Source organism: Polyodon spathula, chromosome 2 (genome assembly GCF_017654505.1).
Source record: "Polyodon spathula isolate WHYD16114869_AA chromosome 2, ASM1765450v1, whole genome shotgun sequence".
Lineage (NCBI taxonomy): Eukaryota > Metazoa > Chordata > Actinopteri > Acipenseriformes > Polyodontidae > Polyodon > Polyodon spathula.
In genome coordinates, this window is record NC_054535.1 from 74308534 (window position 1) to 74334593 (window position 26060).

Below are 26060 nucleotides of genomic sequence, written 5' to 3' on the forward strand. Positions count from 1 at the left end.
TTTGAAAAGAGTTTTTGTGAAGCCGGTAAGTGGCTTAGCTGCCTGGTGTGGGATAGGGAAAAGTCACCTTGAACTTTAGTTAGCACCCTGTGACGGGGTGCCGCCCTCTTTTATGAATCTGTATTATTTGCTTTGTATTATTATTATTATGTTGTTACGTTGTGTGTGGGTGGATGAAAGCCGTCCAACATTATCTACTTTTTGAGTATAATGTGTAGTCACCGTGGATCTCGTGGGAATGTGGCTGGAGCCTTAATAAGGTAATTATTTGATTAATGGGTAATTAAGGCTCCAGCCACAGAAAATAAAAGGACCCACTCTGTGCTCATTAGGAGAGTGTCGAGGGGTAGAGAACGGGAGGAGCAAGTAAAAGCAGCTAGTAGAAATGAAACAAATGTTGTACGTGTTGGCTCAAAACCAGCACGATACTTGTTTGTTTGTTTGGCCAACGTGCCTTTTTGTTTGAGTGTTTTGAATTATTCATTTAATAAAAGCACTGAGAGCAGAAGTGACAGTTTCGTCTGTAATGCTACCTTATGGGATTCATTTCCTGGTCTGACGTCACCCTACAGCTATTTTTGTGACACACCCCAAAGAGAGCTACGAGTTATTTTGTGTTTTATGTTTTGTATGGTTTATTCTGTTATTTGTGAAAAAGGAATAAGCACACAGGTTTTGAACTGTTACCGCGATGTACTGTGTCCAGAGAACCCAAAACTGTGCACAAAGTTGTCAATGAGCATCTCAGCCAATCAGGTTCCAAGCAGAATCCTCATTCTCTCACTGGTAGATGCCCTCTAAAAACTAACAAGATTTTATAATCCTGAAGTCACTTTAAATCAGTGACATGAATTGTAATTCTAATATCCTCGGCAGTAGTCATTACCTGCAGATAACTAACCTTGTCTTTCATTAAGTGCACTTGCCTTCAGCTGGGGACATTTAACTGCCGCCATTGGATAATTACCTAGCAGCTGCTCTCATGACCACTTCGCAAAAACAAAAGCATTCCCAGCATAATATGGCATCTCTGGTTTTGTTATTACTGTATCTTCAGTTTTACTTTGTTACAAATTAGCAGCATTTCTCCAGAATTTCTCCTTTTCTGTACACGTAGAATGTCCTTTACAACATGCAGGCACATTGTAACCTGTGCTCCTGCTGTACAACGTCACACGCTCGGAACAATTTGTAGCAATGCTGATTCCAGGAGTGACAATCACATTTCAAACCTGTCATGATTAATACTAGTTTTCTTTAAAGCGAAACATTATAAAGAGAGGACAGGAACTGAATTTAGTAAGCTTTACAATTTGTAAGGTTGTTTTGCGTTGACTCCCAGGGTCACTGAATTCCATGGAGGTCTTAATTCCTTGTCAATTCCATGACTAAAAGCTCCTGTGCTCTTATAAACTGACTGACAGCTTCCTTGAGACACACCTCCTTGTTCATTTCTGCGAGGTTTTGTATAGGGTCAAGGCAAGTCAAAGGCCAGTGAGGTCAGCTGACTGCAAGACTTTTCCTTGCAATTCAGCTGACTTTCCACAGCGGCTGCCATTCATTTTTTTTCCAGGAGCGGAGGGTGAACAGTGCATATCCATTAGCGCTGTTATGCACTGATGACTGCAGTTTCAGCAAAACAAAAAAAAGATTTACAAGAGTCTATATTTCATGGCCTCAGAACATCTGTGCAATCCAATCCTTTCCAGGGCTCATCAAGATGGATCATTTTTTCCAAGACTGCTTGCTGCCCAAGCAGCTCAGTTGAGAAGGCGCAGGGTTTTATTGCAGCACAGAGCACTCGCCACACAGAATGGTTTCTAGACTGTAAAAATCAAGTGAGTATACAGCGCTCCCTTGTTCTGTCACGATTTGATAATTCATAAATGTGGTTAACTAACCATGCTGACAGTACATTGTACTATACTGTAAAAGGGCCCTTTAGTAATGAACCGTTCTTGTATTTGTAAGGTAGACAGTGAAATACTGAGGTAAGACTGTATAAAGCCTCTCCTGTTTTTTAATGGTACAGGTACTTGTGTTCTAATGAGTGACGACTTAAAACACATTTCACGTCATACCTTCTTTGTTTCAGATTCCCACCACAACTAATTAATTCACACTACAGAATATATAGCCTTTTAGAGGCCTATAACCTGAGCAACTCTACACTGTTCTCGATTCTACTTCAGCACCAAATATAAAACTTTCCAACTTTCCCAACCCCTTGGCAGTTTTTGTTTTAATTAGGCATGGAACACTAGTGATGTGGTTTGTGGTGACAGTGAAGGTCACAGCAAGCACATGTGAAACACATCACCTTGTTAAGGCTTCATGGGTGATACAGGCATGTTGCAATACCATTTTCTGTAAATTGCCAGTTAAGTAAAGCACTTACACAAGAGTAGACAGAAAATTTCTGTGTATTTTACCTTCAAGCTCAACTATAAAATATCCTTGAACAATAGTATGTCTACACAGAGGACAGTTGAAATTCTACGGCAGACATTTAAGGTCAAATTTATCTGTGGCAAGGACAACTTTGCCACGTTACTGAACAAACAGTTCATTTTTATTGTGCTTTACCCAAAGTGATGCTTGACTTACGAGAATCATAAAATCTATCTGAACAACCTGTTTCATGCCAATATCTTAGGAGAGTCAGGTCTCTTTCAAGCAAAAAGTCATATGATCACACAACACTGCACATACAAGTTTAAAGTCACTGGCACATTTCACCAAGGTGTTTATATAAGCTTTCAAATTTCAGATCGGGCCAGAGTCAAATCAAAGGATTTCACTAAATGACTCATTTGTTGTTTAAAGACATTCCCTAATACCCATGCTCTGCTCGGTTCCCCTGGATATGATCTATATTTGTTAGCTACGATCTCTGAAGCAAACGCAGGATGACTGGACTTCACCTTGCATCAAGTCGATGTTTAACATGCAGATATCAAAAGATGGTCTTTTTCACAAAATCACACTGCAGTCTCAGCAGCTGCTTGCTGAGACTGCATAAGATAAGTACCTGAAGCTACCAATCAAAAGAAAACTGAGGGCAGTTGTCAGCAACTGTAGTAACTGAACATGGCTCTACATAAAAAGTCCAAATGGTTATCTGCACAGAAGCTGCATTTCTGAGCGCACAGCTCTCACACCGGCAGTTAACTTCATGCATACAATGAGTTTCATATCTCAAACTTGTTTCTTATTACTATTCTTACTGTTCTACCTGACAAACCTCAGTGGCAAAAAAAATAAAATAAAGACAAATCCCTTAATATTTTGTAATCAGTGGTGTTGCTATTTCAATACAGCGTGTTTCACATTCACAGTTAGGGCTTACCGTAATTAAATGTGTTATTGTTCAATTTAGACGTATGGTTTATGGTGAAATTGGGAAACGTGATGGTCTCAACTTTATTCCCAGTTAGTCTGCATCGTAGAGCTCTGAGAGGGAGCATGCCTGACTGTAGCACGTGCAACTATGGTTGGATGGTCGCATTCCAGAAGTACTAAACACCACACACACAATATACTGCATGAAAATACACTTTACAAAAATACTTCAACTTCACAAACTCACCATGTGACGTAGTAACATGCTCTCCAACAGCCACAGCCCTGCAGACCAAAGACAGAAAAACTAGCCTTGCAGACATGATGCCAGCTCCTGCAATTGACAGACAGCAAAATGTTAATTTCACCATGCATACTGTACACTAATATGATTCAACTTTAAGAAACAAGTTCATAAACACAAAAAACTAAACATTTTATTACACAATATCATGGTTTGTAATCTTTCTTTTAAAATGCTATTTATAATCCCAGTTTTGCAGCGGCATTATTACAGCATTCAATACCAAGGGTTTCATTTTAAATATAATGAGAGTGTTTTAAGGCTTGAGTAATTAATCTAGAACTACCTTTAAATTACAATGTTTTGAAATGTGCATTGAATAGTATAATCCACACAAGGAGATATACAGATACTTAGGACAAAACCTTAAGATTTTGCATAACAAAACAGAAAATAGATTTTAGTAAATGCATATCCCTTGCAAAAGATAAGAATATAACATATAGTGACAGGAGCTGTATACTACATTCCTAAAAACTTGAATTCAATTGATTCATGTAACTGAATGATGGTGCTCTGCATTTGTACATGTAGGGGCTCCTTTACCCAGATGAGATGTACCTTCAGTATAACTGGAAAACCAAACTGGACATGACCCTTCATCAAGGACTGGGGGAAGATGCTTTTACTTACATTAGGGCATCTACATCTAAATACAGGCCATCCAAATACAATACAAGTGGAAGCGCATATGAATAAATCAGGACTTAAGCATGAATGAAAGGTTAGGCTACTGGTGCTTCACTGTAATTCAATAGGAAATAGTTGATTCATGTGCTGGGTTAAAATATGTAGTCCACAGGTCCTCATGATTATAAAACATGATTGCTGCTGTAGCCTTCCTGTGCATAGGGTTTATTATCTTAATACAGCTATGGCCAAATGTTTTGCATCACCCTGTAGAATTAACTAATTTCGCTTCATAAAGTCGAATGAAACCTGCTGAATAATGTTACGCTAACATATTGAATTACGTGCTGCTTTGTAGTTTTCCATATACTTCACGAAAAAATGACAAAAACTGGAAAAAGTCGAAATCGAACATGAAATACTGTACTACTAAGGCTGATTTTTGCAATATACTTTTTTTTTTTTTTTTTTTTTTTTGGATTACATGATGTTATTTTTTATTATTATGTCTCAATCCTAAAATTCTAGGTGATGCATAAGAAAAAATCCATGACAGGGTGTGCGGTAAGACAATTCTTACCACACGCCCTGGGTGTGTTGTGAGGCACGAGGCCGCATCTAGCAGCAAAACGCGGCACTTGACATCGAGAGAGGGGATTCAGAGTGCTTTTTTAAATAATTATTATTTTGTAGGAAATGATCCTAATGAGGCTTTGCGGTCTTCAAGAGAAGCTGACCAATAATTTCTGAGGCTGTTTTCACATCGTTGCCGGTAAGCGGCATAATTACACTACATTGTAAACCAGCATTAGATGAAACGTGGACTAAAAGACTTCTGTGTGAGTTTGCGCAGTGCTGCAGTCCTTCCCGACCGCGGCGAGCACAACAGAATTCTATGCCGAACCCGACCTCGTTTAAAAGCCCAACGGTTGTGTCAGCAGACAGCAGGATAGATTTTAACTTTGTTTTAAATATGTTTCTGAAAGGGTAGTGGTGAGATGTGTCTGTTGTGTCGAGTTTAAATAATGCATACTCGCTAGTCAGGGCGATTATTTAGTTTAATAAGTAGATGCCGCTGCTGCATATACAGTATATGTTATATGCGGAGTGAGACTTGACCAGTGATTTCTCAGATGGCTTTTGAATAGTGTTACTGCTACTGCTTGCCTCTGAATTTTCTTTGTTCTGTTCTCTGATTAAATAAATACCACAGTATATTTGCCAATTTTTCTGTAATTCTTAGTGATAGAGATGGGGAAAAAAAAAAGATTGTTGAGTGATTTAAATGTTTCAGTTGTATGTTGACATTTTTACCTACAGAAACACTGCTTAGGTAATTGTTACTACTAAGATGTACTAACAATACTGGCTCGCAAGTAGGTTAGTTTAGGGGATATTGGTCCCAAGTAATGTATAGCGAGGGTTGCATAGTGTAACAGGTTCTTGGAACGGGAGGCCTCGTTCAGCAAGGCTAGCGCTCGCCCTGTGTGGCACCTTTTATTTGTAGTTGTTGTACTATGTTTTATTTTGACTTTTGCACAGTCCCCTGTATGTGTCCTCTCTGTGCTATTATTGTTGGTAGCGGCACATGACCTGTTTGTTTTCTTTTTGTGTGTGAATAAATCCTGCGCACTTGAGCAGCGTTTCAACTCCAACTCCCATGTCTCTCTGTGTTGCATATCACTGGTTACCTGCACATGTGACACAAGTACCTGTCACAGCACGTTTAGTATATTTCACCCAAGACTTCCGACTCTTTTGCAACTGGTTTGCGAGTATTGTGACAGGCTCAACACTTCAGTACATCAACTCCTTAGTTTGCTATTATGGGTATTTTACTATTATTATTATTATTATTATTATTATTATTATTATTATTGTTACTATTATTTATTGTTATTGTTATTATTCGTTTATTTGGCAGACGAATAATAATACTGGCCCTTACCCATTGGTAAATCCTCTGTCCACTTGAAATCATAACCTTAAGAGTGCTGTTTGACATAATAGTTAGTGGGGGTTGGAAACAGGGCATGCACAAGTGAGAAGGTCACACACTGATCATTGAGGGTTTTTTGTCATCTTGCTGACAAGTCTGCTGTGGCTTTGAAGAACTTAAACACATGTCCAGTTCAAGTGTTATGTACTTCACTGTGTCACTCCTCATTATGCTGGCTCTGGTTATGAATTCCGTTCTGCAAAACACACATACGGACACACACATACACACACACACACACACACACACACACACACACACACACACACATACACACAAGTAGAGAGTTATAATGCACAGTATGCACAGATTAAACTTATTCCATTATCTTTTAATCAAAGTCCCATCTACTGTTTAGTACGTTTCCTGGCGATAATGACGTGCTCTTCTACTCGGCTTGAAGATGGCTTGAAAAGTGGTTGACTTGTTGCTCCAATTAGAAGGCAAATCCAGTAAAGCTGCTTCTACTCTCTGGGACTGAAGTTTATTTTTCAAGTTTTTGCAGATCTTGATTGACAGTTTCATTTTCTTTTCCGGGATATGCTTTTCTGCCATGAATATCTATTTCATATATCACTGATGTTCTGCTAAACACCCTCTCCTTATAAAGGAAAAGCAGGTGTAAGAAAGCTTTCTTACCTTCTCAGTTTTCTAATAAAGAAGAAAAACTAGAATTAGACCTGACCAACTATCTGTGCATGGGAATCGTTATAATCTCTTATTTTTGTTTACAATTGCTAAGAAAAACAACAGCAACAAAACAAAAACTAGTCTAAAAAAAAAGAAGAGAATTTCACCTATGTACAATAACCCTGGCGTGTTTATGCAGAAAATGGCAACCATCAATCCCTGGAGTATGCAGAACAGAACAGAATGTACTGGGTTAAAGGTATACTCTTCCTGGTACACACAGCAATTGGATACTTTAGTTGGATGCAACCACGCACGGCACTCTGGGATTAGAATTTCAACACTTGATGTAGTTCAGTGCGATTAAATGCACTTTCACCTCCCACCAACAAAAAACGGCTGTAACTAAAGTGGATCCCACAAGACTACAAAAGTAATTTATGACAATTGGCTGTTCCAGATAGGGTTGGCCATAATAAGGGGGGATTTGTTTTTAAATCAAGTCAGAAGTCTGTCCACTGCCAGCCCAAAGAATAGATAATCGCTATACAGTGTATGTGGGTGGATTGTTAAGTGTACTCCGAGGCCTCAATTTCCTGTTCAGTAAAGCCTCATTATATGCTTCAATTATGGAAAAACGTGCTGTACAATTAGACCACTGTGATCTACATCCACAGAATGTAGAATAACATCTCATACCAAAAGACCATGTGGTTTCCAAAATAGTTTTTGACTGCTGAACCAATTAAATATCAGTACTGTGAAAAAGTCCAGAACTTTATTAAAATTACCAGGTTTTGTAAATCACGCACAAGTACTAAGCCAGCGATGCACAGTTTCACCATCCATAGAATACAAATCTTAAATCTGCTTGTTGGACCCGTTACCAGCTTGCAGTGCGGTTTGAAAAAGATCTCTCATTAGACAACATGGAGAAACTGTACTGTTCTGTCAACAACAGTCACTTAGGCCTATACACAATACATTTTAAGGAAACAACATGAAAGAAATGTATTTCTCTACACATTTTCTCAACAGTATGACATCAAAATCAACTCTTGCTGAAGATCAGCAATGGAATTGCGACTGATTTGTAGCAGTCCCATTGAAGACTGTAACAGCTCTATACTGGATAGGTGATCGTGCTCTTGCAGGTTCACATAGCTTTCAGAGCATGCCACTCCCTAGTTACGGAAAAAAAAAAAAATGAAGTACACAGTTTGATACGATCATGAGGAATATCCTTTTATAATTTCCCTTGATGCTGTAGAGCTCTTGAAGTAATTTGGTCAGTCCTCATTTGTGGCACAAAACTGATAAAACACAAGCCATAATATCAGTATCTCTTGTGAAAAGAGGTCCATTGATTTGCACAATATCATCCTGCTATTCAAAACCAGTATCCCTTGGCTCTCTCTAAGTCCAGTACATAACTACCATGATCTCCACTTTCAGCTTTAGCATCAACTTCTAAAGATGTTGCATTAGGGTGTCAGTACTCCGGTTAATGTATTCCCCTAGTCTTCATCTGAAGGACAGTTCTCTGGAAATAAGGCTCGCACTTAAACATTTGTGACATTCTGCTGGTACGTGAATGCTTTTTTAGGGTCTTCATTCAATCTGTGGTCCATCACACTGCATAGTACATGAACGTGATAAACTGCCTTTGATTTTCACCAATCTTCTTCGAACTTCTATTGCAGAAGATCTTTGCTGAAGACCTTTCAGATTGCACTTGGGTGCATGACCTTCCCTTTGACCATGCGTTTCTTTCAGTTTTTCTTCTCAGAGAAAACTTCAGTGGGACTCTTACAGAAGACAGCTGAAATCCAAAGTGGTTTCTTACTTGTTTTGGAATTTTTTTCCTCTCAGAAATAAATTGCGCCAATGATGAACTGGAGTACAGTAGACAGCTTTGAGAATCTAGCCCAATGTCTCCAGCCTCCCTCCAAATTCTGATGAAATTCTGGAGCCATTCAAACTTATTAAAAAAAAAAAAAGGCTTTCAAAAATACAAATAAAAACTATTCTGATAATTGTGATGAAAACAGTGTCTGAACTACTTCACCCAATTCAGTTTGGTAATTACGCTACACTGCAAACAAAGATGTATAGTATCTTAGTACGATAATGCAGAGTCATTTGTGCTCATGAGGACTAAATCCTAGGGAGGCGTTTTTCACACAACTGTGGTTAATGACATATAAACCACAGGTGATGGAGCGAAGTTCAAGAGTAGGTGGTGTGTGCACACAAGAGAGGAGATGTGTTAGTCATATCCCTAGGGAATTGTTTAGAGCTTGTTACGAGGGATTTCCTACAACAAATTACCAATTCATTAATGTTTGGGTTTGAGAAACTTGGTCCATCTGGTATGGTTTTCAGTGTCTTACTGAGCTTGGGTTAGAAACCAGCTACACAGAGCTTAATGGATGCATACTATGAAACCAAGGCAACAAATGTGTATCTTCCACCACATGTTCAACTTGATGCACTAGGTAGTTCAAATTAAAACTAGTGAAGTGAAAAAGAAAGCTAATCTTGCAGAGTGCTGTTAACATGTACTGTAGGAGTGTTGTGCACATGAATACAGCTATTTAAGAGGCTTTTCCTTTTGCAAGATGGGAGTGTAAATATTTTAAAAGGGTTAGTACAAGTACACTGGGACAAGTACACTGTCATTGATTTGAAATGCAAACACAAACTTGACTGCCTTTAGCGATGTGCTGAGTGTCTTTGAAGATGCAACTTGCAGGATGCAGGTATTTCAGGTTGCAGCCAAAAAAAAAAAACAACTCAGAAACTTGAAGTTTTTAAGTTTCTCTTATGAAATGTTTTAAAATGGGGCAGGAAAGGAACTGGGTGAAAATCTGGCACTACTTTGCTAAGATGTGCTGAAACACATCTTGTGATTTGCAGTCACTCAATTGCAGGTAATTCTCTGCATACAATTAGAAGTCTGTCTGTAAACCCAAATGTGATTTGTAAAACCAGGGGTTTATTTGTGCCAGATTGCACCGAATCACAGTTTGTAAATGAACCATATGGAAAAAAAAAATTATATATATCTATTTACAATATTATATATATTATATAAATATTATATATATATATATATATATATATATATTATGAATATTATATAATATATATATCATTTTTAATATATTTTACATCTAAGAGTAAGTAAATTACTTCATTTTTCTCACAACCCAAATGGAAAAACGCCAAAAAATTAGCTTCTGTTCTTCAGATTAGTCAGTCTGTCACTGGTATTTTTCTGACTTGAAGATTAAAACATGGCTAGAAAAGGTTGGTACATTGCTGAGAACTGGAGGCATACATGGAAGCTACTGCAAATCAAGGTCAGTACATTAGACCTAGAAACAACAATGTTAACCCTCTTCCTTAATTATAAGAGTAGGTAACTTTTTATTTACAAATTAACCCCTATGTAAAATCATGTCCTTTATGGAGAATGTTCATTACAATTTTTAAAAAGCCCCATTTAAATCTGAACAAATTTGAGAGGCACAAGCATAGTTACTCGCAGCATTTCATTTTGTACTGACATTCAACAGCTGTGCTCTCTACAGAGGCAGACAGCCCTATCTATTTATCATTGCACTTGGGGTGGAGTGCTCAGTTTTGATTTCTCATTGGCTAAAAATTGGCTTCACAGCTTTTCCAGCAGAAAGATCTTCAAGGGAAACATTACCTGGCAATATGGCTTCTAATCAATCACAGGTAAACATGTTTCAGGCCTCATACTGCTGATTTAAACACAACACACCTTTTCCAATTGCCTTTCAGGCAGCTTTCACTGTCACAGATCTTATGCAAACTTTGAAATTGTGCAAGTCAACCTGCCACTTTAACAACTACTGAGTGGTTTACAGGTTGGGAAGGGAACTTCCAAGAGGCTTGTTATTAGGTTTCCAAGCTAGGCTTATTGTTAAGGTTTTTTTTTTTTTTTTTTTTTTTTCCTTCCCAAAACTTTAAACTGCTGCTGTTTGGAAGCTGTGTGACTGATCAGGTTCTGACTTGGCAGTTAACAAGCTGGATACACTGGCTATCAGATGCTGCAAAAATTGTGCTGCTACATCTCTGCAATTGGCGCCCTGACAGATTGTTTGATACAACTTTTCGAAATCTTCTTCTTGGGAACCGGTGAAGCGACTGATCTGACACTTGGCATATATCATCAGCATCCAAACCCGCATCAAGTTTGCAAAGCAGAAGTTTCTGCAATCAATTTTAATGTCGAAATGGCTGCCACAAACTTTAGCGAAACACGCTCTTAACAGCAAACTGCTGCTATTTGAACACCGTTTGACCAACAAACTCTAAACTTGGTAGTTATTGTCCCAGTAACAGTGGAATACAAATATGTCAAAATATTTATGGTTTAAAAAAAACAAGATGGCCGCCAGATGTTCATTTACATGTTAGATTTAAAGCAGCCTCAGTTGACAAACGGTTTAATTGACTAACTCCAAACTTCACAAGCATCATCCTTGACACTGTATCAATACTGTATCTGTATCAACTGACTTAAGAAATTGGTGTTAAACCAAAATGGCAGTATGACGCATTTCTTCTTGAAACCTCACAAAATGTTCTTCTTTGGAACCATTGAAGTGATTGATCTGACACTTGGCATATATTATCAGCATCCAAACCTGCTTGCAAAGCAGAAATTGCTGTGATACAATTCAATAGTAAAATGTCTGCCACAAATTTCACCGAAATGCGCCCTTAACAACAAACTGCTTTTACTTGAAAACCGCCTGACCAACAGACTCCAAACTTGGTAGGCATCTTTCCGGTGCCAGCGGGATACAAATATGTCAAAATGGTTATGTTTCGTGAAACAATATGGCTGCCCCCACTCCTACATTTTCTTTTTGTATTTAAAACGGTTCACTTGATTAACTCCAAACTTGAAAACCATCGTGCCTGTGTCGGTACAATTTACATTTTCAAAAATGGCATTTGTGCGTTAAAAAAAGATGGCCAACTGACGCATTTTTGAAAAAAAAAACTTTCAAAATCTTCTTCTGTGGAACAGTTGAAGCTGATGATTTTAAACTTGGCACACTGAGAACTAAACACACTTCGATGGGTATTGATACTGGGGCTTGGGAGCGGTAAAATTGCCTGGCAGTTCTAGTTGTTCTAGTTCTACTTACAGTTCTAATAGATATTCAATAAATTTCTGGATTTACCAAGCTGCTGTGTGTAGCCTAGTCAGCGATGATTCTTAATCACGGACATTGTTCAACTACAAACAATGACCTTTTTCTAATGAGCCGAGGAGAGGTTACCACACTCTCTTAGCAGAGGCAAAGGATATTTAAGCTTACTGAATTCAGAAGTGCAGAGAAAATGATGCATTACATTGACATGGTTTGATATTTTTTGCTTCAGAAACAGGGTAAATTTATCAAAGCGGTTTGTTTTTCCTTCTTTGTAAACTGTCTATTTGTTTGGTTATTTTAAAGCAAGTACTTATATGGATTGGCAGCTTGTGGTCACATGTGATGGGTGCTCCAATCAGAGGGCTGAATAGAACTCTCACATTCCAATGCAGACTGCGTCATTTGATGTTTACATTGAACTTAAGCTCTGTAGAGTAGAGGAGCGGTATCATCATTTTAGCCATGGTATAACCGTGTAATAGTTTAAACCTGTTATTTACTAATCGCCATGCCATAGCCTGTCTGTACTGGACATGTGAATTGAGTGTATTAAATACGATGCATTAAGAAATGGGGGCAGATACTAGTTGAAATCAGCAATGCAAATGCCCCAAACTCATCCCCACATACGAAATGCAAATCCGCCAATATTCTGACTGCTGTATTGAATCGTACATTTTGCTTATGAGTAGAACAACATGTTCAGCAGCAGCTTTTGTAAAAGCTGGATATGTAAAGCATTCTCCCATGGAAACAAAAAGAAATGGCAGATTCATGGGCGAATAATAAAATAAATAATACATTTAAATGTATTAATAAGTAATACATTTAAATAGGACGAATGCTTGCACAAGGAAGAATCTTTACATTTCAAGGGGAGATATCAATCTTTACATTCCTGTGATGGAAGCCTTACCATAATAAAGACTACTTCCAGATGTAATATGATCTTGTTTCCAATTCTAGTTCCCATCCACAGTAATTAGCATCTGGATAACATCTTGATTGCTATTTATTTTTTTATTTGACTGATATAATACAGTATAACTTTACTTGTCTCTTGTCACTGCCAGTACAGCCACAGAAATCCAGAATAAATTATCTCCCCCTTGGAACAATACATTAGAGCCAAACTTTACACATTATGTCTCAATATATAATGTTAAGCTCTCAGAGGCACAGGTTGAGTTATAAACATGCCAACACACAAATTATATAAACTGTGGCTTCTGTTTAAGGCATCATTATTAGTTTTAACCCCTTAATGACCAGTCAGTAGTGAGTACACTCCCTAAGAAGTGATTAAATGAAGTTGAGTTTATTTCTAGGCCAAGTCAGTGACTGGAGGCTGTTCAACTTTGATGTTTTGGGTTTAACCAGAATTGTATATATAAACTTTCGTTGGTGGCTGAGGGATAAACTCTAACCCCCCGTTTTGAGACTAGACTGTAGAGTTGCACTGTTAACTGACATAATTTGATCACCATTGTCTTAGGAATGTTTATTTGAGAAAGGAACACTTTTTCACAGCCACATGCCAGCCTATTCTACATCTGGATTCTGGTTAAGGTGTAAGCTGTATGAATGAAGTTTTTACATTACAGTGATGCACAAAAGTATGTTGGAGAGATACGGTCATCAAGACTTGCCTAGTTCAGATAATGGTCAGCCACAGTCACCTTTCACAGGGAATCTTGCTGTGAAATATTGCATTGAGCAAAAATAAACTGTACATTAAATAAATCTGACTGCTTCTTGTGGGAACTGATCCATCTGGGCTTTAACCACAAGAACATTAGCCTGTGCTCCATTTCAAAATAGTACTGACTAGCGGCTAACAGAACCAATACTGACAAATAATAAATCAGGCCAGCAGTCTTATTTTAGTGTCAAAAAGATCCCAGATTAATTTTTTTTTTATAAGAAAATGTGATCCCTAGACAAAATAAATACTACTTTCCTGACGCCTACTCAAGGCCTTGTTTGAAAACTATAGTAAGGTCCACTTCCTGGACACTGACTGATACATCCCAGTATGTAAGTAAACTGGGAATGCACTGGGAAGCAGGATACCTAAAATCAAATTTTCTGTAATACTGCCACCTTCTGCACAACACTTGAGAAGAGTCTGAATGCGCGATACATCATATAATGTATACCAAACCAACCCATGGAACCACCTGTTTCTTTCAATGCCACTGAAAACAGGAATTATATTTAAAGTACTCAATAATAATAATAATAATAATAATACAATTATTATTAATTGCATTTATATAGAGCTTTTTATACACAAGTATCGCTAAGCAATGTACTGCACATAGCGGAAAAAAAGGACACATTTGTATAGCATGTCACACATACAACTGCCATAATCAGACCATTTAAATAACAGTATACACATAATACAATTTTAAAGTTACATTAAAACCCACTAAAATAAGAAAGCCATTTTATACAAGTGCGTTTTTAGTCTTGACTTGGAAACTGTAACGGTCCCATTAAAAATTGTACAGTATTTACCATTAAAGATTATACACTATTTATAGAGATTACTCTTCAAGGTAATGTTGCATTTTACTCCCTCCGTGTTCACATTTGAGGGTAAATTACTCCCAGACCCAAAACCTTATCAGGAGCGCTGCATACAAATATGCTATTGTTCAACAAAACCGGATAGACTTGTAAACAGAAAATATATTAACTTTCACTATGTAAGCTTAAGATGAGTTAGTGTTTATTCCCAGCATGTGTGTTTTAGAAATACGACAGGTCAAGCCAGTCCATCAGTACCAGTAAATCTTTATGGGACCCTGCTGCTCGTTTCCTTTGCTTTGAAAGGCTTGTGTTGTTGTACATTTATTTGTAGAATAATTTACAATTGAGAGCCCATGGCTGCTGGAATCCTGTATATGCATTTGTAAGCTAGTATGAACCATGTTTTTTTTTTGTTCTGAGAGAGGTTTTCATAAGATCAGCAAAATTATATTATATATATATATATATATATATATATATATATATATATATATATATATATATATATATATATATATATATATAACAGAGCAGGGAGGGGGTTAAAATCCTCCCTGCCAAACACACATGCAAAAATGTGTGTAATGTAACTGTTAATTATCCCCTGCCCCTGGCTACTATTGTAAATTAGAGCCAGGTACAGAGTATTTAAGGAAAGCAGTTGCTCTCTTCTGGGCACCTGCTGTGTGAAGTGGCAGGCCGTGTGTCGTAAGAGTAAGCAAACAGGAACCGTGTCTCCTGTTTCATGTTCGTGTTAAAAACGGTGTGTTTTTGATATTTGTTAGTCAGCAAACCTGCAAATGTGTCGTTAAAACTCCAAAGGAGCTAGATGTTTATTTTGTTTGATTAAACATGCATGTAAGCAATAAAAAACAAGTCTTGTATCGGGTCTATGGTTTTTAAAGGGGCAAACGAACCTCTGTGAGTGTGCTATGCTTTTACCACGGTAAAGTTTTATAAGAGTAATTTTGTTTCACCAACAGAACTTTATTACCGTTTGTCATTACACAAAATATACTGTCACGCTGTAATCACAACGAATAAAACCATATAATCAGTAATCACAGAAGTGCTTTTCTGGTGGCTTAGACTTTGCACAGTAGTCAAACATTAACTTTCATTCTGTTGCTTTTCAGGGATGAAGCAGGATACTTTAAATCCAATCTCAGCATTTAGTGAACTTTAAATCAAATAAAATCACTCAACATTTAGTGAAATGATGCATGTGAAACAGACAAGCAACCCTGTGGTAAGTTTTAAAGAACTTGGTTAAAAAAATGTTTAACGAAATAAATAACCATTCATTCCGTCTTACTTTAAAAGGTCACAAACACTCAAGCATGGTACACTACAGTATGTTCCAAGTTTCAGTGAGTCACGAGTACAAACAAAGTGCAAGAAAACGTTTGAAATAATAAATGTGATCTTTGATCTGCATGCAACAGTAATACGGTTCTCTAACACAAGTATATGTAGGGTAGCAGGACTTACAGGTACTTAAAAAGGACTCTGATCAGCAGGACCCATTAACTTCAACCTGTCAACACAGAAATACAGAGGTAGCGAATAGGAGGACCACATTTAGATAATAAACCACATCTGTTAATTATTAAAAATTAAACAGTGATAGATAACTGTATGGCAGACATGTTGGAAGGTAACAGCAGTTGAAATAGTCAATCCCTGAATTCGGACAGCACAGTATACACATCATTGATCATATAACCACAACTCAGCATGGGTATTTTAAAGCGGGTAGAACACGTTGGCAAGTCATTATGATCTCTCTCCCTACCCAATCAAAGGAATGGGACTAAAGCAATGTTCATGCCTGGGTAACAGAGGTTACTAAAGAAAGAAATGATTTTGTTGGGCTCCAGAAAATTCAGTTCTGGTTCATGCACTACTGTCCTTATGAATACTTAACAGTGCCGGTGCAAAGCAAAAGACACTTGTTTGTCCGCTAGATGTACAATGGGCTGTTATGGATGGTCATTTACTTTGCGAGGTGCATTTCATTAGATCTCATGTGTCTGACTGTGAAAAGGGTAATACAACCCTTGTATGCTTCAAGACAGGAACGGGTTAAAAAAAGATGCTGCATCTCTGCTTATCATTTATTCATTGAAAACGCCTAATTCATGTTTATACACAGCATTGCCTTTTATTTCCATAGATTTTGAACCAGCTGAATTAGTTACAATTCACTTTTTTTAAAAATACAAATTTCATAAATTAAAAAAAAAAAAAAAAAAGCAGACAGTGTCGGGCAAACCAAACTGACCCTTGCCATATCTCTGGCTTATCTCGATCTGATACAATGAGGACTATTCACACGTTTTATCTTGCACTTTATTTAAAGATGTTATTTTAAGTGTTCTGTAAACTCACCCTAAGATTAGAGAGTGTGTGGAAACACAAGAACAGACGCCAAACCCCTTTTAGAAAACAACAGAGAACCGTCATTCGTAAGTAAAAATGACAAAATGCAGAATTTGATTGGTATGGACCAACCTGTACTTTTCAAAGCTCTTTACTTCAAAGTGTAAATTTCTTGATTTTGTTTTTCGGTTTTAATACCTACTGTATTTATTATATCTAGTTTGGCAATACAAACAAACAAAACGTACTTTACACTTTGTAATAAAAAGTTTTGAAATTCACACCTGTTGAGTTTTTTTAAGTTTTCGGCCAAATTCTGTTCACAGATTGTCATAAATACAAAGCAGCAACAATTATCTGGCTGACAGTCAAAAAAACTAAAAAGCTTTGCTGTTTTGATGACACTGTTTGGGAGTGAGAACACATGTTTTACTGTAGCATATGGTAAGTATACTGTGATAATATTTTAATAACAAAGTTTACATGAGTGTAAAGCACAACACAGAAAACAGGCGTACAAAATATGGAACAGCATTCAAGGGTGAATAACATATATAATGTATTCTTTCCTTTTATCAGCAACTAATAAATGGTCAATAGTAGTAGTAATATGGCAGCTGGCTATATTTTTACCCATTGCTTAAAATGTTTGATTGGTCTGTTCATTATGAATACGTTTTTTTTTTTTTTTTTTTTTAAATCAGTTTATATAGCATTTCTATAAAAAGGAAAGGTGGTACGGATAACTTTTCTGATCAGAAGAGCAGTTTTTTAATTGCTATTTTGAACATATTTTCAATAAAGCTAAACATACTTTCCTGCCATTCTATGTTAAATTCCAGGAGGAGTTTTTACTAGATTATTGTCTACACTGTGCTGTCTTTTTTCTTTTAGTTTCTCAACAAATTTGTTTCAGCTCTTCCATCCTATTTACACAAAAAATAAACAAAACTATTTTTAACCCATCACAGGGCATAATGCTACACCACTGAGAAACAAACAACTGCAAAGTGCAAGAAGAGACCTTGAGACACAACACATATTGGTTAGACCTGTGTAAAGGCTGTTTTTGTACTGTTCTTCCACCAAAGTAATGAGTTTATTAAAGACTGTAGGTAATGATTTGAAAATATGTCCTGACAAATTAAATTATCTAAGAGACAGAGCTCTGAGAAATTCAAGATTCCAAGCTTTAATATGCAGTGGAACTGGATTTATAAATGTTATGAAATGTTTTAACTGCAACACATTTTTTTTTTCTGAACTACTGTACTACAAAATAAATATTGTTCATGAACATACCCTGTTCTCCTCACAGATATGTTCACTTCCCAGTTTGCATACTATAACATGACATTTAAGTAAAATACAGATTTGCCTGACAGACTGTCATTTTGTTTGTTCTTCTTATTATTATTATGACAGAATTTGTGTATTTGCAACCCATTGTGTTTGTACCCATTTCTCATCCTCATAACAGTTGGTCCTCATCATCTTTATCCTGCTTGAATGGTGTTCTGACAATCTGAATGTGCCTCCCTCGCTCCCCTTCTGAAAGGAGTTTTACACTTCTGGATCAAAGAACTAAAAACAGGTTACAACTCTTATGAAGAACATATAATCAGTGAGACATGCCTAAAAACATTGCCATTAAAGATGTCTGCAGATATGTCTTTTTATAAATGTTTCAACCTGCCCTCGCTCCTCTTTTAATAAATCAGAGCACTTTGCTAAATACATTACCATGAATCAATCGCAGTGTACCAAATTGAGTCCCAACAGAGGGAAGATGTGTGTTTGATCCACTTGCTTGGTCTACTGTTGGTATCACTGATGCTAACAATTACCACATACCAAGAGTTGATCAGCTCATTGAGTTCATCAGTAAACCAGATCAAGTTTAATACAAATTGCAGCATGCTAAACCAGACCCTTGAGGTTGCCAAAAAAGATCCACATGAAGTTTGTCCCTGTGAAGTTAGACTAGTCTGCTTGTTCTGATTCGTCCCTTTCTTTGTGTTTGCTTGCAAATCTGGTAAATAGAAGTTACACACATGCAACTTTGTTCTTTATGTCCTTTATGTCTGTATTACATCCGTCAGGATCTAATATCACTCTTAAAGTATATTTTATAATACAAGGTTTAAACTTCTAATACAGCCCTTATAGAAATTGACCTTGGTAACCTTCCATTATAACTGTACACTTTGAAAAGTTTTTCCATTGCTATTACTGCTCATTTACAGTGTTTTACTCAGTAATTACTCTGCTTACCACATTGTACATTATGATTAACAATACTCTATGAGATATTGTACTTTGGGCTTTTGTTTTTCAATGTTTATTAATTTAATTTTTCTATGTTTATTTTGAGCTATTTTTGAGTTTTACATAGATACACTGAAACAGTCTTTTTTTTCTGGGCTTTCACTTTGTATTTACTGTATGAATTTTTTTTTTTCAGTTACTTCCCAAAGTTCTTAAGCCTTTTTTTTTTTTATCTGGCTCAATATGTATAGTAATTTTACAGTACTTACACACTAGAACCTTCTTCCCTTTGCTGTCTTCCACAACTAAATTTTTATGGTCATGGGCATATTCTTCTGGGGTGTTTGTGTGTCTAGGCTTTTTTTTTTTTTTTTTTTTTTTTAAATCCACAATTTGTAATCCCGTTTTAAATCCTGTGTGTACAATTCTCCCTATCAAACTGATATAGCTTTAAATCCTGTGAGCAACAACCATCCTCAATATCTAACTGCAATGTCCATTTTAAATCTCGCAAGTGTGTACAATCCTCCCTATCTGCTGAGTCTCATATAAAAATGTTGTAATTTGCTGGCACTCCATACATTGGGTGGGTTTAAAGTATTCAGAACAAATCCATGCTGGATACAAGCCAGGAAGGAGGGACATTGCATAACTAACTGCACGGGGAAAGGGGTGAAGTCAATGTGAACTGAGTAACCATTTCCAGTGTTCTTCTGGTATTCATTGGATATACACAGATTGCATTTTATTTTACTTTTTTTTTGTATTGGGGGTGTTTTATCTGTGTTTATCGGTTAAAACCAAAAATCAGAAACCCTAAATGATACTGTTCTATGATGCTTTTTATTTATTTTTTACTTTTATTTTCGATCCTTGTGTTTTTCTTGGTAGAATGTGGGGGGGGTTGTTTCACTTTTGCTCTCTTCTATAACATGTACTGTGTGAGTCTATAGATATTAAGAACAGAAATCATGCAGGATGTAAATCATTAACATGTATGCAGAGGACAATGGGGGTGTGTAGATCATTGCAAGGTGTTTGATAGTGGATTCCACTTACATTTTAAATGACAGATCATATTAGCTCCTGTCGATGTTAAGAAGCACAGTTATACTTAAAATGATTCTTCAAATTGTCTAAGATCCTGGTTTATATTTCTACCTACTGTATATACTGGTCTACAGATTGGCACCCATCATCAGATCAGCTTATGCATCTGTCAGCTTCCCACTAAAAACAGCGCTCAGAACTCTAGACAGCCATGTGTAGCAGGGTAGCATTGCGGTCAAGGCAGGTCAGCGGCAGGAAAGCAAACCCAGAGACAGAAGCTGCAGTTTAAGCTCAAAGCGCTCTTTAATTCAACACAAAACACAAATAAACAAAGGCACAGGGGCCAAAATAAAAGGTTAGAAGAAAATAAGCATGCATAGGCTGGGCATTCACCTACACTACAACATTCAACAACACAGTTATAAACTCACCCCCAACAAAGGATTTTAATTCCTTTATATACAGGTGGCCATTCCCCAATTAGCACTCAACTACCTAATGTGACTGTTAGCAAGGATAAACTTAACCCCATCTCTCCCACACCTTGTCCTACAATTTTTTTTTTTTTTTTTTTACTTGACATGCTTTTTACATAGCAATCCAGAAAGCAAATCAAATATTAACTGAGGGGACATCCAGCACAAACACTGCACTATCACTCTGACCAGAAATCATCAAGTAAATATAGATAAATGATCCAGAACAGATGTCTAAAATGGAGTATGGTGGAGGTGGCTCCAGTGCGGGTTTTACCAATATTTATTTTTCTGGGCATAAATCAACCAAATCTAAAATAAAGTATAAATACTATTACAGCACTATGTTCATAAAGTTTTGTGGCATACAAGACTAAAACCAAAGTCATTGTGGTTTTAAGTAACTGTGGGTTGATTCATAACTTTCTAAATACTTCACTATATGGCTGTTTGCCAAAAGAACCCGTGAAGCCAGTTTATTTATAAACCAAAAAGTTAAATACAAGTTGGATCTAGCTTTCTAATTAACTGAATATTAGAACCGAAGTAAAATGAAAGCTTTTGTTGCCGCTCCAGCCATTTTCCGCTAGTTTACATCTCAATAGCAATAAAAAAATAAAAAAAAACAATGAAAACACAACAGAAAATCAATAACAACTGAATAATACGATAGTGTGATCCTAAGGATGTCAGATTCTGATGTACGCTGGTCTGAGTTGATGAGGAACTCCTAAAAACAAACGATTGGCGTGATGTAGAATTATAATATCTATATATGTTAAATTATAACACACACACACGTGTATGTGTGTGTGTGTGTGTGTGTGTGTATATATATATATATATATATATATATATATATATATATATAATATATGTGTGTGTGTGTGTGTGTGTGTGTGTAAATATTGTTTCTTAGATAACGGTTTTCAATTTATGATACACACCCTTTCTTACTATTCTGCAAACGTAATGTGTGGACAGTTCAGAATTGCTGATGTAAAGTAAATTGGGTCATCACATTTAAACAGTCTAAACGTGATGTACGTGTATAGCCTAATTATTTCTTCTAAGAATAATTGCATTCCGATTCACAAATTAAACAGCAGTGTCATCCTCACATTACCCTGGTGGTACCATCAGCGGGGTGTAATATAACGATGCAACCCTTAAACAAAGTTAACAAAATGACCCGTAAGTAGCTATCCACTGTCTTCAGAATATATATATATATATATATATATATATATATATATATATATATATATATATATATATATATATATATATATACACATACACACACACACACACACAAATTGCAAACTTTTTAAATATAACAAGTGAGAACTTGAAACGGGATTACACTGTTTTGTTGATTCTGCGTTGCACAGTCGGTAGAGTGCAGACCACCCCCAGAAAAACACATTCAAGCGACTCCCACTGTGCACACCAACTGACGTGTACTAATTACACAAAAAAACAAAACAAAAAAGATCTCTTACCTTTTTTTTCACAAGAGTTGTCTTATCCAAAAAATTCTAAGCAGTAATCTTTCGCTGCGGGACAAACAGGGATACTGCTGGTAGTACACCCCAGAACATAAAGTACCCCCACCCCCCCTTACGAGGCGGCGATCGAAAAATCTGTTTTATTTCCAACCTAAATGTCATTTGCTAAGAATATTCTTTACAGCTGAGATAGAAACGATCCTTCAGCAGCTTTCATAGTTCTTGAATCTGGCAGTTGCAATATATTTTAGCCAGCTTTCACAGTTTGAACTGAAAAATACATGCTCAACAAATTCCTCTATGCTTTTCACTCTCTGCGTGTGTGTCAGTAAGAAAATCCTAGGCGCTCTCTGTCGACAGGCTCTTACACTGCACCGTATGAAAAAAAGAAAATCGTACACGGACCAAGTGGGCGTGTGGCATACGTGGTGGGGAGAGCTGCAGCACGGTCTTTAATTTTACATGTCCAGTTAACAGATGGGCTGATAAAATGTGATTGTCGCTGTATCCAGCGTACACATTACAAACTGAGAGCCGCATTATAACGTAAAAACAAGAGAGCTTTCACACTGAACGACCCACTTCCCAAAACTGCACCTTGTTCGTCGGAAGCTCGGCTTTCTGACAGTTCTCTGGTACAGTCAGTAAAAACAAAGATCCTACTGTCGTCCAGTGTTTGTCCAGACCACTATTGCTTTTCTAAAAGCACACGTTATGTGTGTGTGTGTGTGTGTGTGTGTGTGTGTATGTATGTATGTATATATATATATATATATATATATATATATATATATATATATATATATATATATATATATATATATATATATATACACACACATATATATATATATAATATATATATATATATATATATAATAATAGATATTTTTTACTAAAAAAAAAAAATTAACTGACGCGAGAATTTTAGGGCCTGATCTTCATTTTAATAGAGAAAATAGAGGTCACAACAACGCATTTTCACTAAGAGTTGTTTTGCCACCTAATTATACGTCGAGACTTCGACAATTGATTTATCGGTTCCTTAACAAGACAATCAGTTACATTTAGTCTCCAATTTAACTGGAAAACAACTAGGCAGTGCAGATGTCGCAACAATGGGGGAAAAAAATAATGCATTATTAGCTGTTCTTTTCGGCAAAAGGTCGGGAGCCACTGTTAAATTTAAAATACAGAAGGATATAACTGAAAAAATAAACACAACCTCTTCCATAAAAAGGTCAAATACTCTAAAGTTCAAAAAAGATTCTGGGACCTAACGCGCAGAACAGCAGATGTGCTGCAGCCCCTAGTCTCTGTAAATCGCTTTGGATAAAAAAGCGCCTTCTTATAATAACAATAATAATAATAATAATAATAATAATAATAATAATAATAATAATAATAATAATAATAATAATAATAATAATAATACAGCGTGCCTATAGAAAAAAAAAGTCCTTTATAATCACGATGTATTCTCAGATGCAAATTTAATATTCATATAATTTACATGCAATATCTGAATGTGTATGTATGTTTGTGAAAAATCATAATAAAAACGTTCAACATTAATATGGGTTTGTTACATATGTTTTCGCATGGTCATATATGTTAATTATGTATTTAATATACAGTATTCTAAAATTAGCCAGCCTCCACTTTTAATCCCCTGTTTGGATCTGTGAACAAGGCACTGCTATCCATGATAAATAATGAGCATGAGCCAGGGTACTTGACAACTACATCCGTGATAAAACATTAAGCATCATATACAACTTGCACGGTTAAAGAATTATGTTGTCATTCCTTGAATCTGGGGATATTGCAACATGTGTGCAATCTATACAACTGTTGTGTTTAATTCTATTTTGTTCCCTGATTGGAAAAAGTACACATTCCTTTGACCTACAGAAAAGTGCACCTGTGACATCAGTCAGTATCTTTGACATAGAAGACTGACAGATGCCTGATCTGTCCTCAGTTGTTGTCTGGATGGCACCTGTTGCATGAAAATGAATGTCTACTGTAACCTTTACAGGTACAGGTATGGCGTGATTGCGAGATGTTTGTGATTCTAAATCAGACTTATGCAGATCATACAGCTGTATCTACGTATAAAGTTAGTTTACCTACAGTAAACCTGGTTCCCTGGAAGAGAAGATGTCCACCAAAACATTGCTATGGGATATACTCCTGTCTATTGGTAGGTGTAACTGAGCTCTTTCTATCAAAGCTGCCGATAGGCCTCCTCCCCTCGGTGACCCCCTCGGTCCCGCCTACCGAGGGTACATAATCATCACGCAGGGGAGCCTCACCCTCTTTTCGCGACGAAACCGTGATGTGGACCGATGAGACCTCACGGGTGGTGGCCATCTTCTCTTTCAGGGAACCAGGTTTACGGTAGGTAAACTAACGTTCCCTTTCAATTTGAAGATGGCCACCAAAACATCGTTATGGGAAAATGAGTACCAGAGCCGTCCCGAGGGAGAAAAGAATGGCAGCATATGAGGGACGCCTAGCCCTGCCTGACCAAGGTCAGCAGTGCGAGTGTGCAACCTCAAGGACCCTAGTTCAGGTGCTAGAATCTGGAAAAAGAATGTGGGGTAGCCCAGCTAGCTGCATGTCAAATCACAGGCATGGAGGCACCTCAAAAGAGGGCCCATGATGTAGCCACACCTCTCGTGGAATGTGCGGCCTCCCACGCAGGCGGGAGTAAGCCAGCACCATCATACGCAGTTGAGACTGTGTCTGCAAATCCAATGCAACAGTTGCTGCTTCGAAAGGGGCTGTTCCAGGGATAGTGTTCCATGGCAGACGAAGAGCTGGTCAACCTGACGCAGCGCTCTCGTCCTATCCACATAACATCTCAATGCCCGAACGGGGCAGAGAAGGTTCAACTTCCTATCCTCCTCTAAAGCAATGTAGGTGGCTGTAACCACCTTGGGGAGAAAATGAAGGGTTTGCATGCCTCTGCTACCAACATCCCAAATACGCATGGAGGAGCTATGTACAGACAGCGCCTGCAGCTCACTAAGCCGCTTTGCGGAGGTGATAGCCAAGAGGAAGGCTGTCTTCATGGAGAGATGCTTCAACTCAATGGGACAGGAGATTGGATCATGACCGTTAGTACGGCACCAATCTTGAAAATATTTCCACTTAGATGTACAGCGACCTAGTGGAATTCTCCCTAGCATTCTGCAGAGTACCCACTACCACATCTGACAGACCTAAGGCTGACCAGCGGTCCCCTTCATGGGCCAGACCCATAACTGGAGCCTGCACAGCTCCGGGCGCCAAAGTGTGCCTCTTGCCTGGCAAAGGAGATCTCAGTGAAGCGGGATCTCCCAGGGCTGGCACAGGGTTGAGAACCAGATTCTCCTGGACCGCCTGGTGGCCACTAGGAGAACTGATGCCTTCTCTGACCAGACCTTTTCAAGAAAGGCCGGGAGCAATGGCAGAGGCGAGAACATGCAAAGGAGTGCTCATACATGGACTAGGGCGTCAACGCCGAGTGGATCGCCATAGCGGTGGAGGGAGTACCACAGGGGGCAGTGTGTCGTCTCCGCCGAGACAAAGAGATCGACCTGCAACTCTTAATTTAAACAGTTGTCCCACCTACAGTACACTTGCAAGACAGTGTCTTAAATATGGTCTAAAGTTACACCAGACGGCATCTTTTAACATGTATTTGCCCTGATGATTTCAATAGTGAAAAACCTGTTGCAA

At 37.4% G+C, this 26060-nt stretch overlaps 1 protein-coding gene across 4 annotated transcripts in view; it reads right to left on the reverse strand.

Annotated features, from left to right (window-relative positions):
• LOC121300445 (growth hormone receptor-like) overlaps positions 1 to 22681 on the reverse strand; it is a 48284-nt gene extending 25603 nt beyond the window's left edge. Inside the window, exons 1-3 of one of the 4 annotated variants that reach the window (XM_041229016.1) lie at positions 22326 to 22681; positions 16136 to 16181; positions 3590 to 3676 (exon numbers count right to left, since the gene is read on the reverse strand). In XM_041229016.1, the coding sequence (XP_041084950.1) occupies positions 3590 to 3665 (76 nt within the window). In that variant the 5' untranslated portion in view covers positions 3666 to 3676; positions 16136 to 16181; positions 22326 to 22681. Of the gene's footprint in view, positions 1 to 3589; positions 3677 to 16135; positions 16182 to 19563; positions 21625 to 22325 lie in introns of those variants that run through there. The other 3 variants (XM_041229033.1, XM_041229025.1, XM_041229036.1) reach the window with 3 other exon arrangements.
• Between the last annotated feature and the right edge of the window lie 3379 nt (positions 22682 to 26060).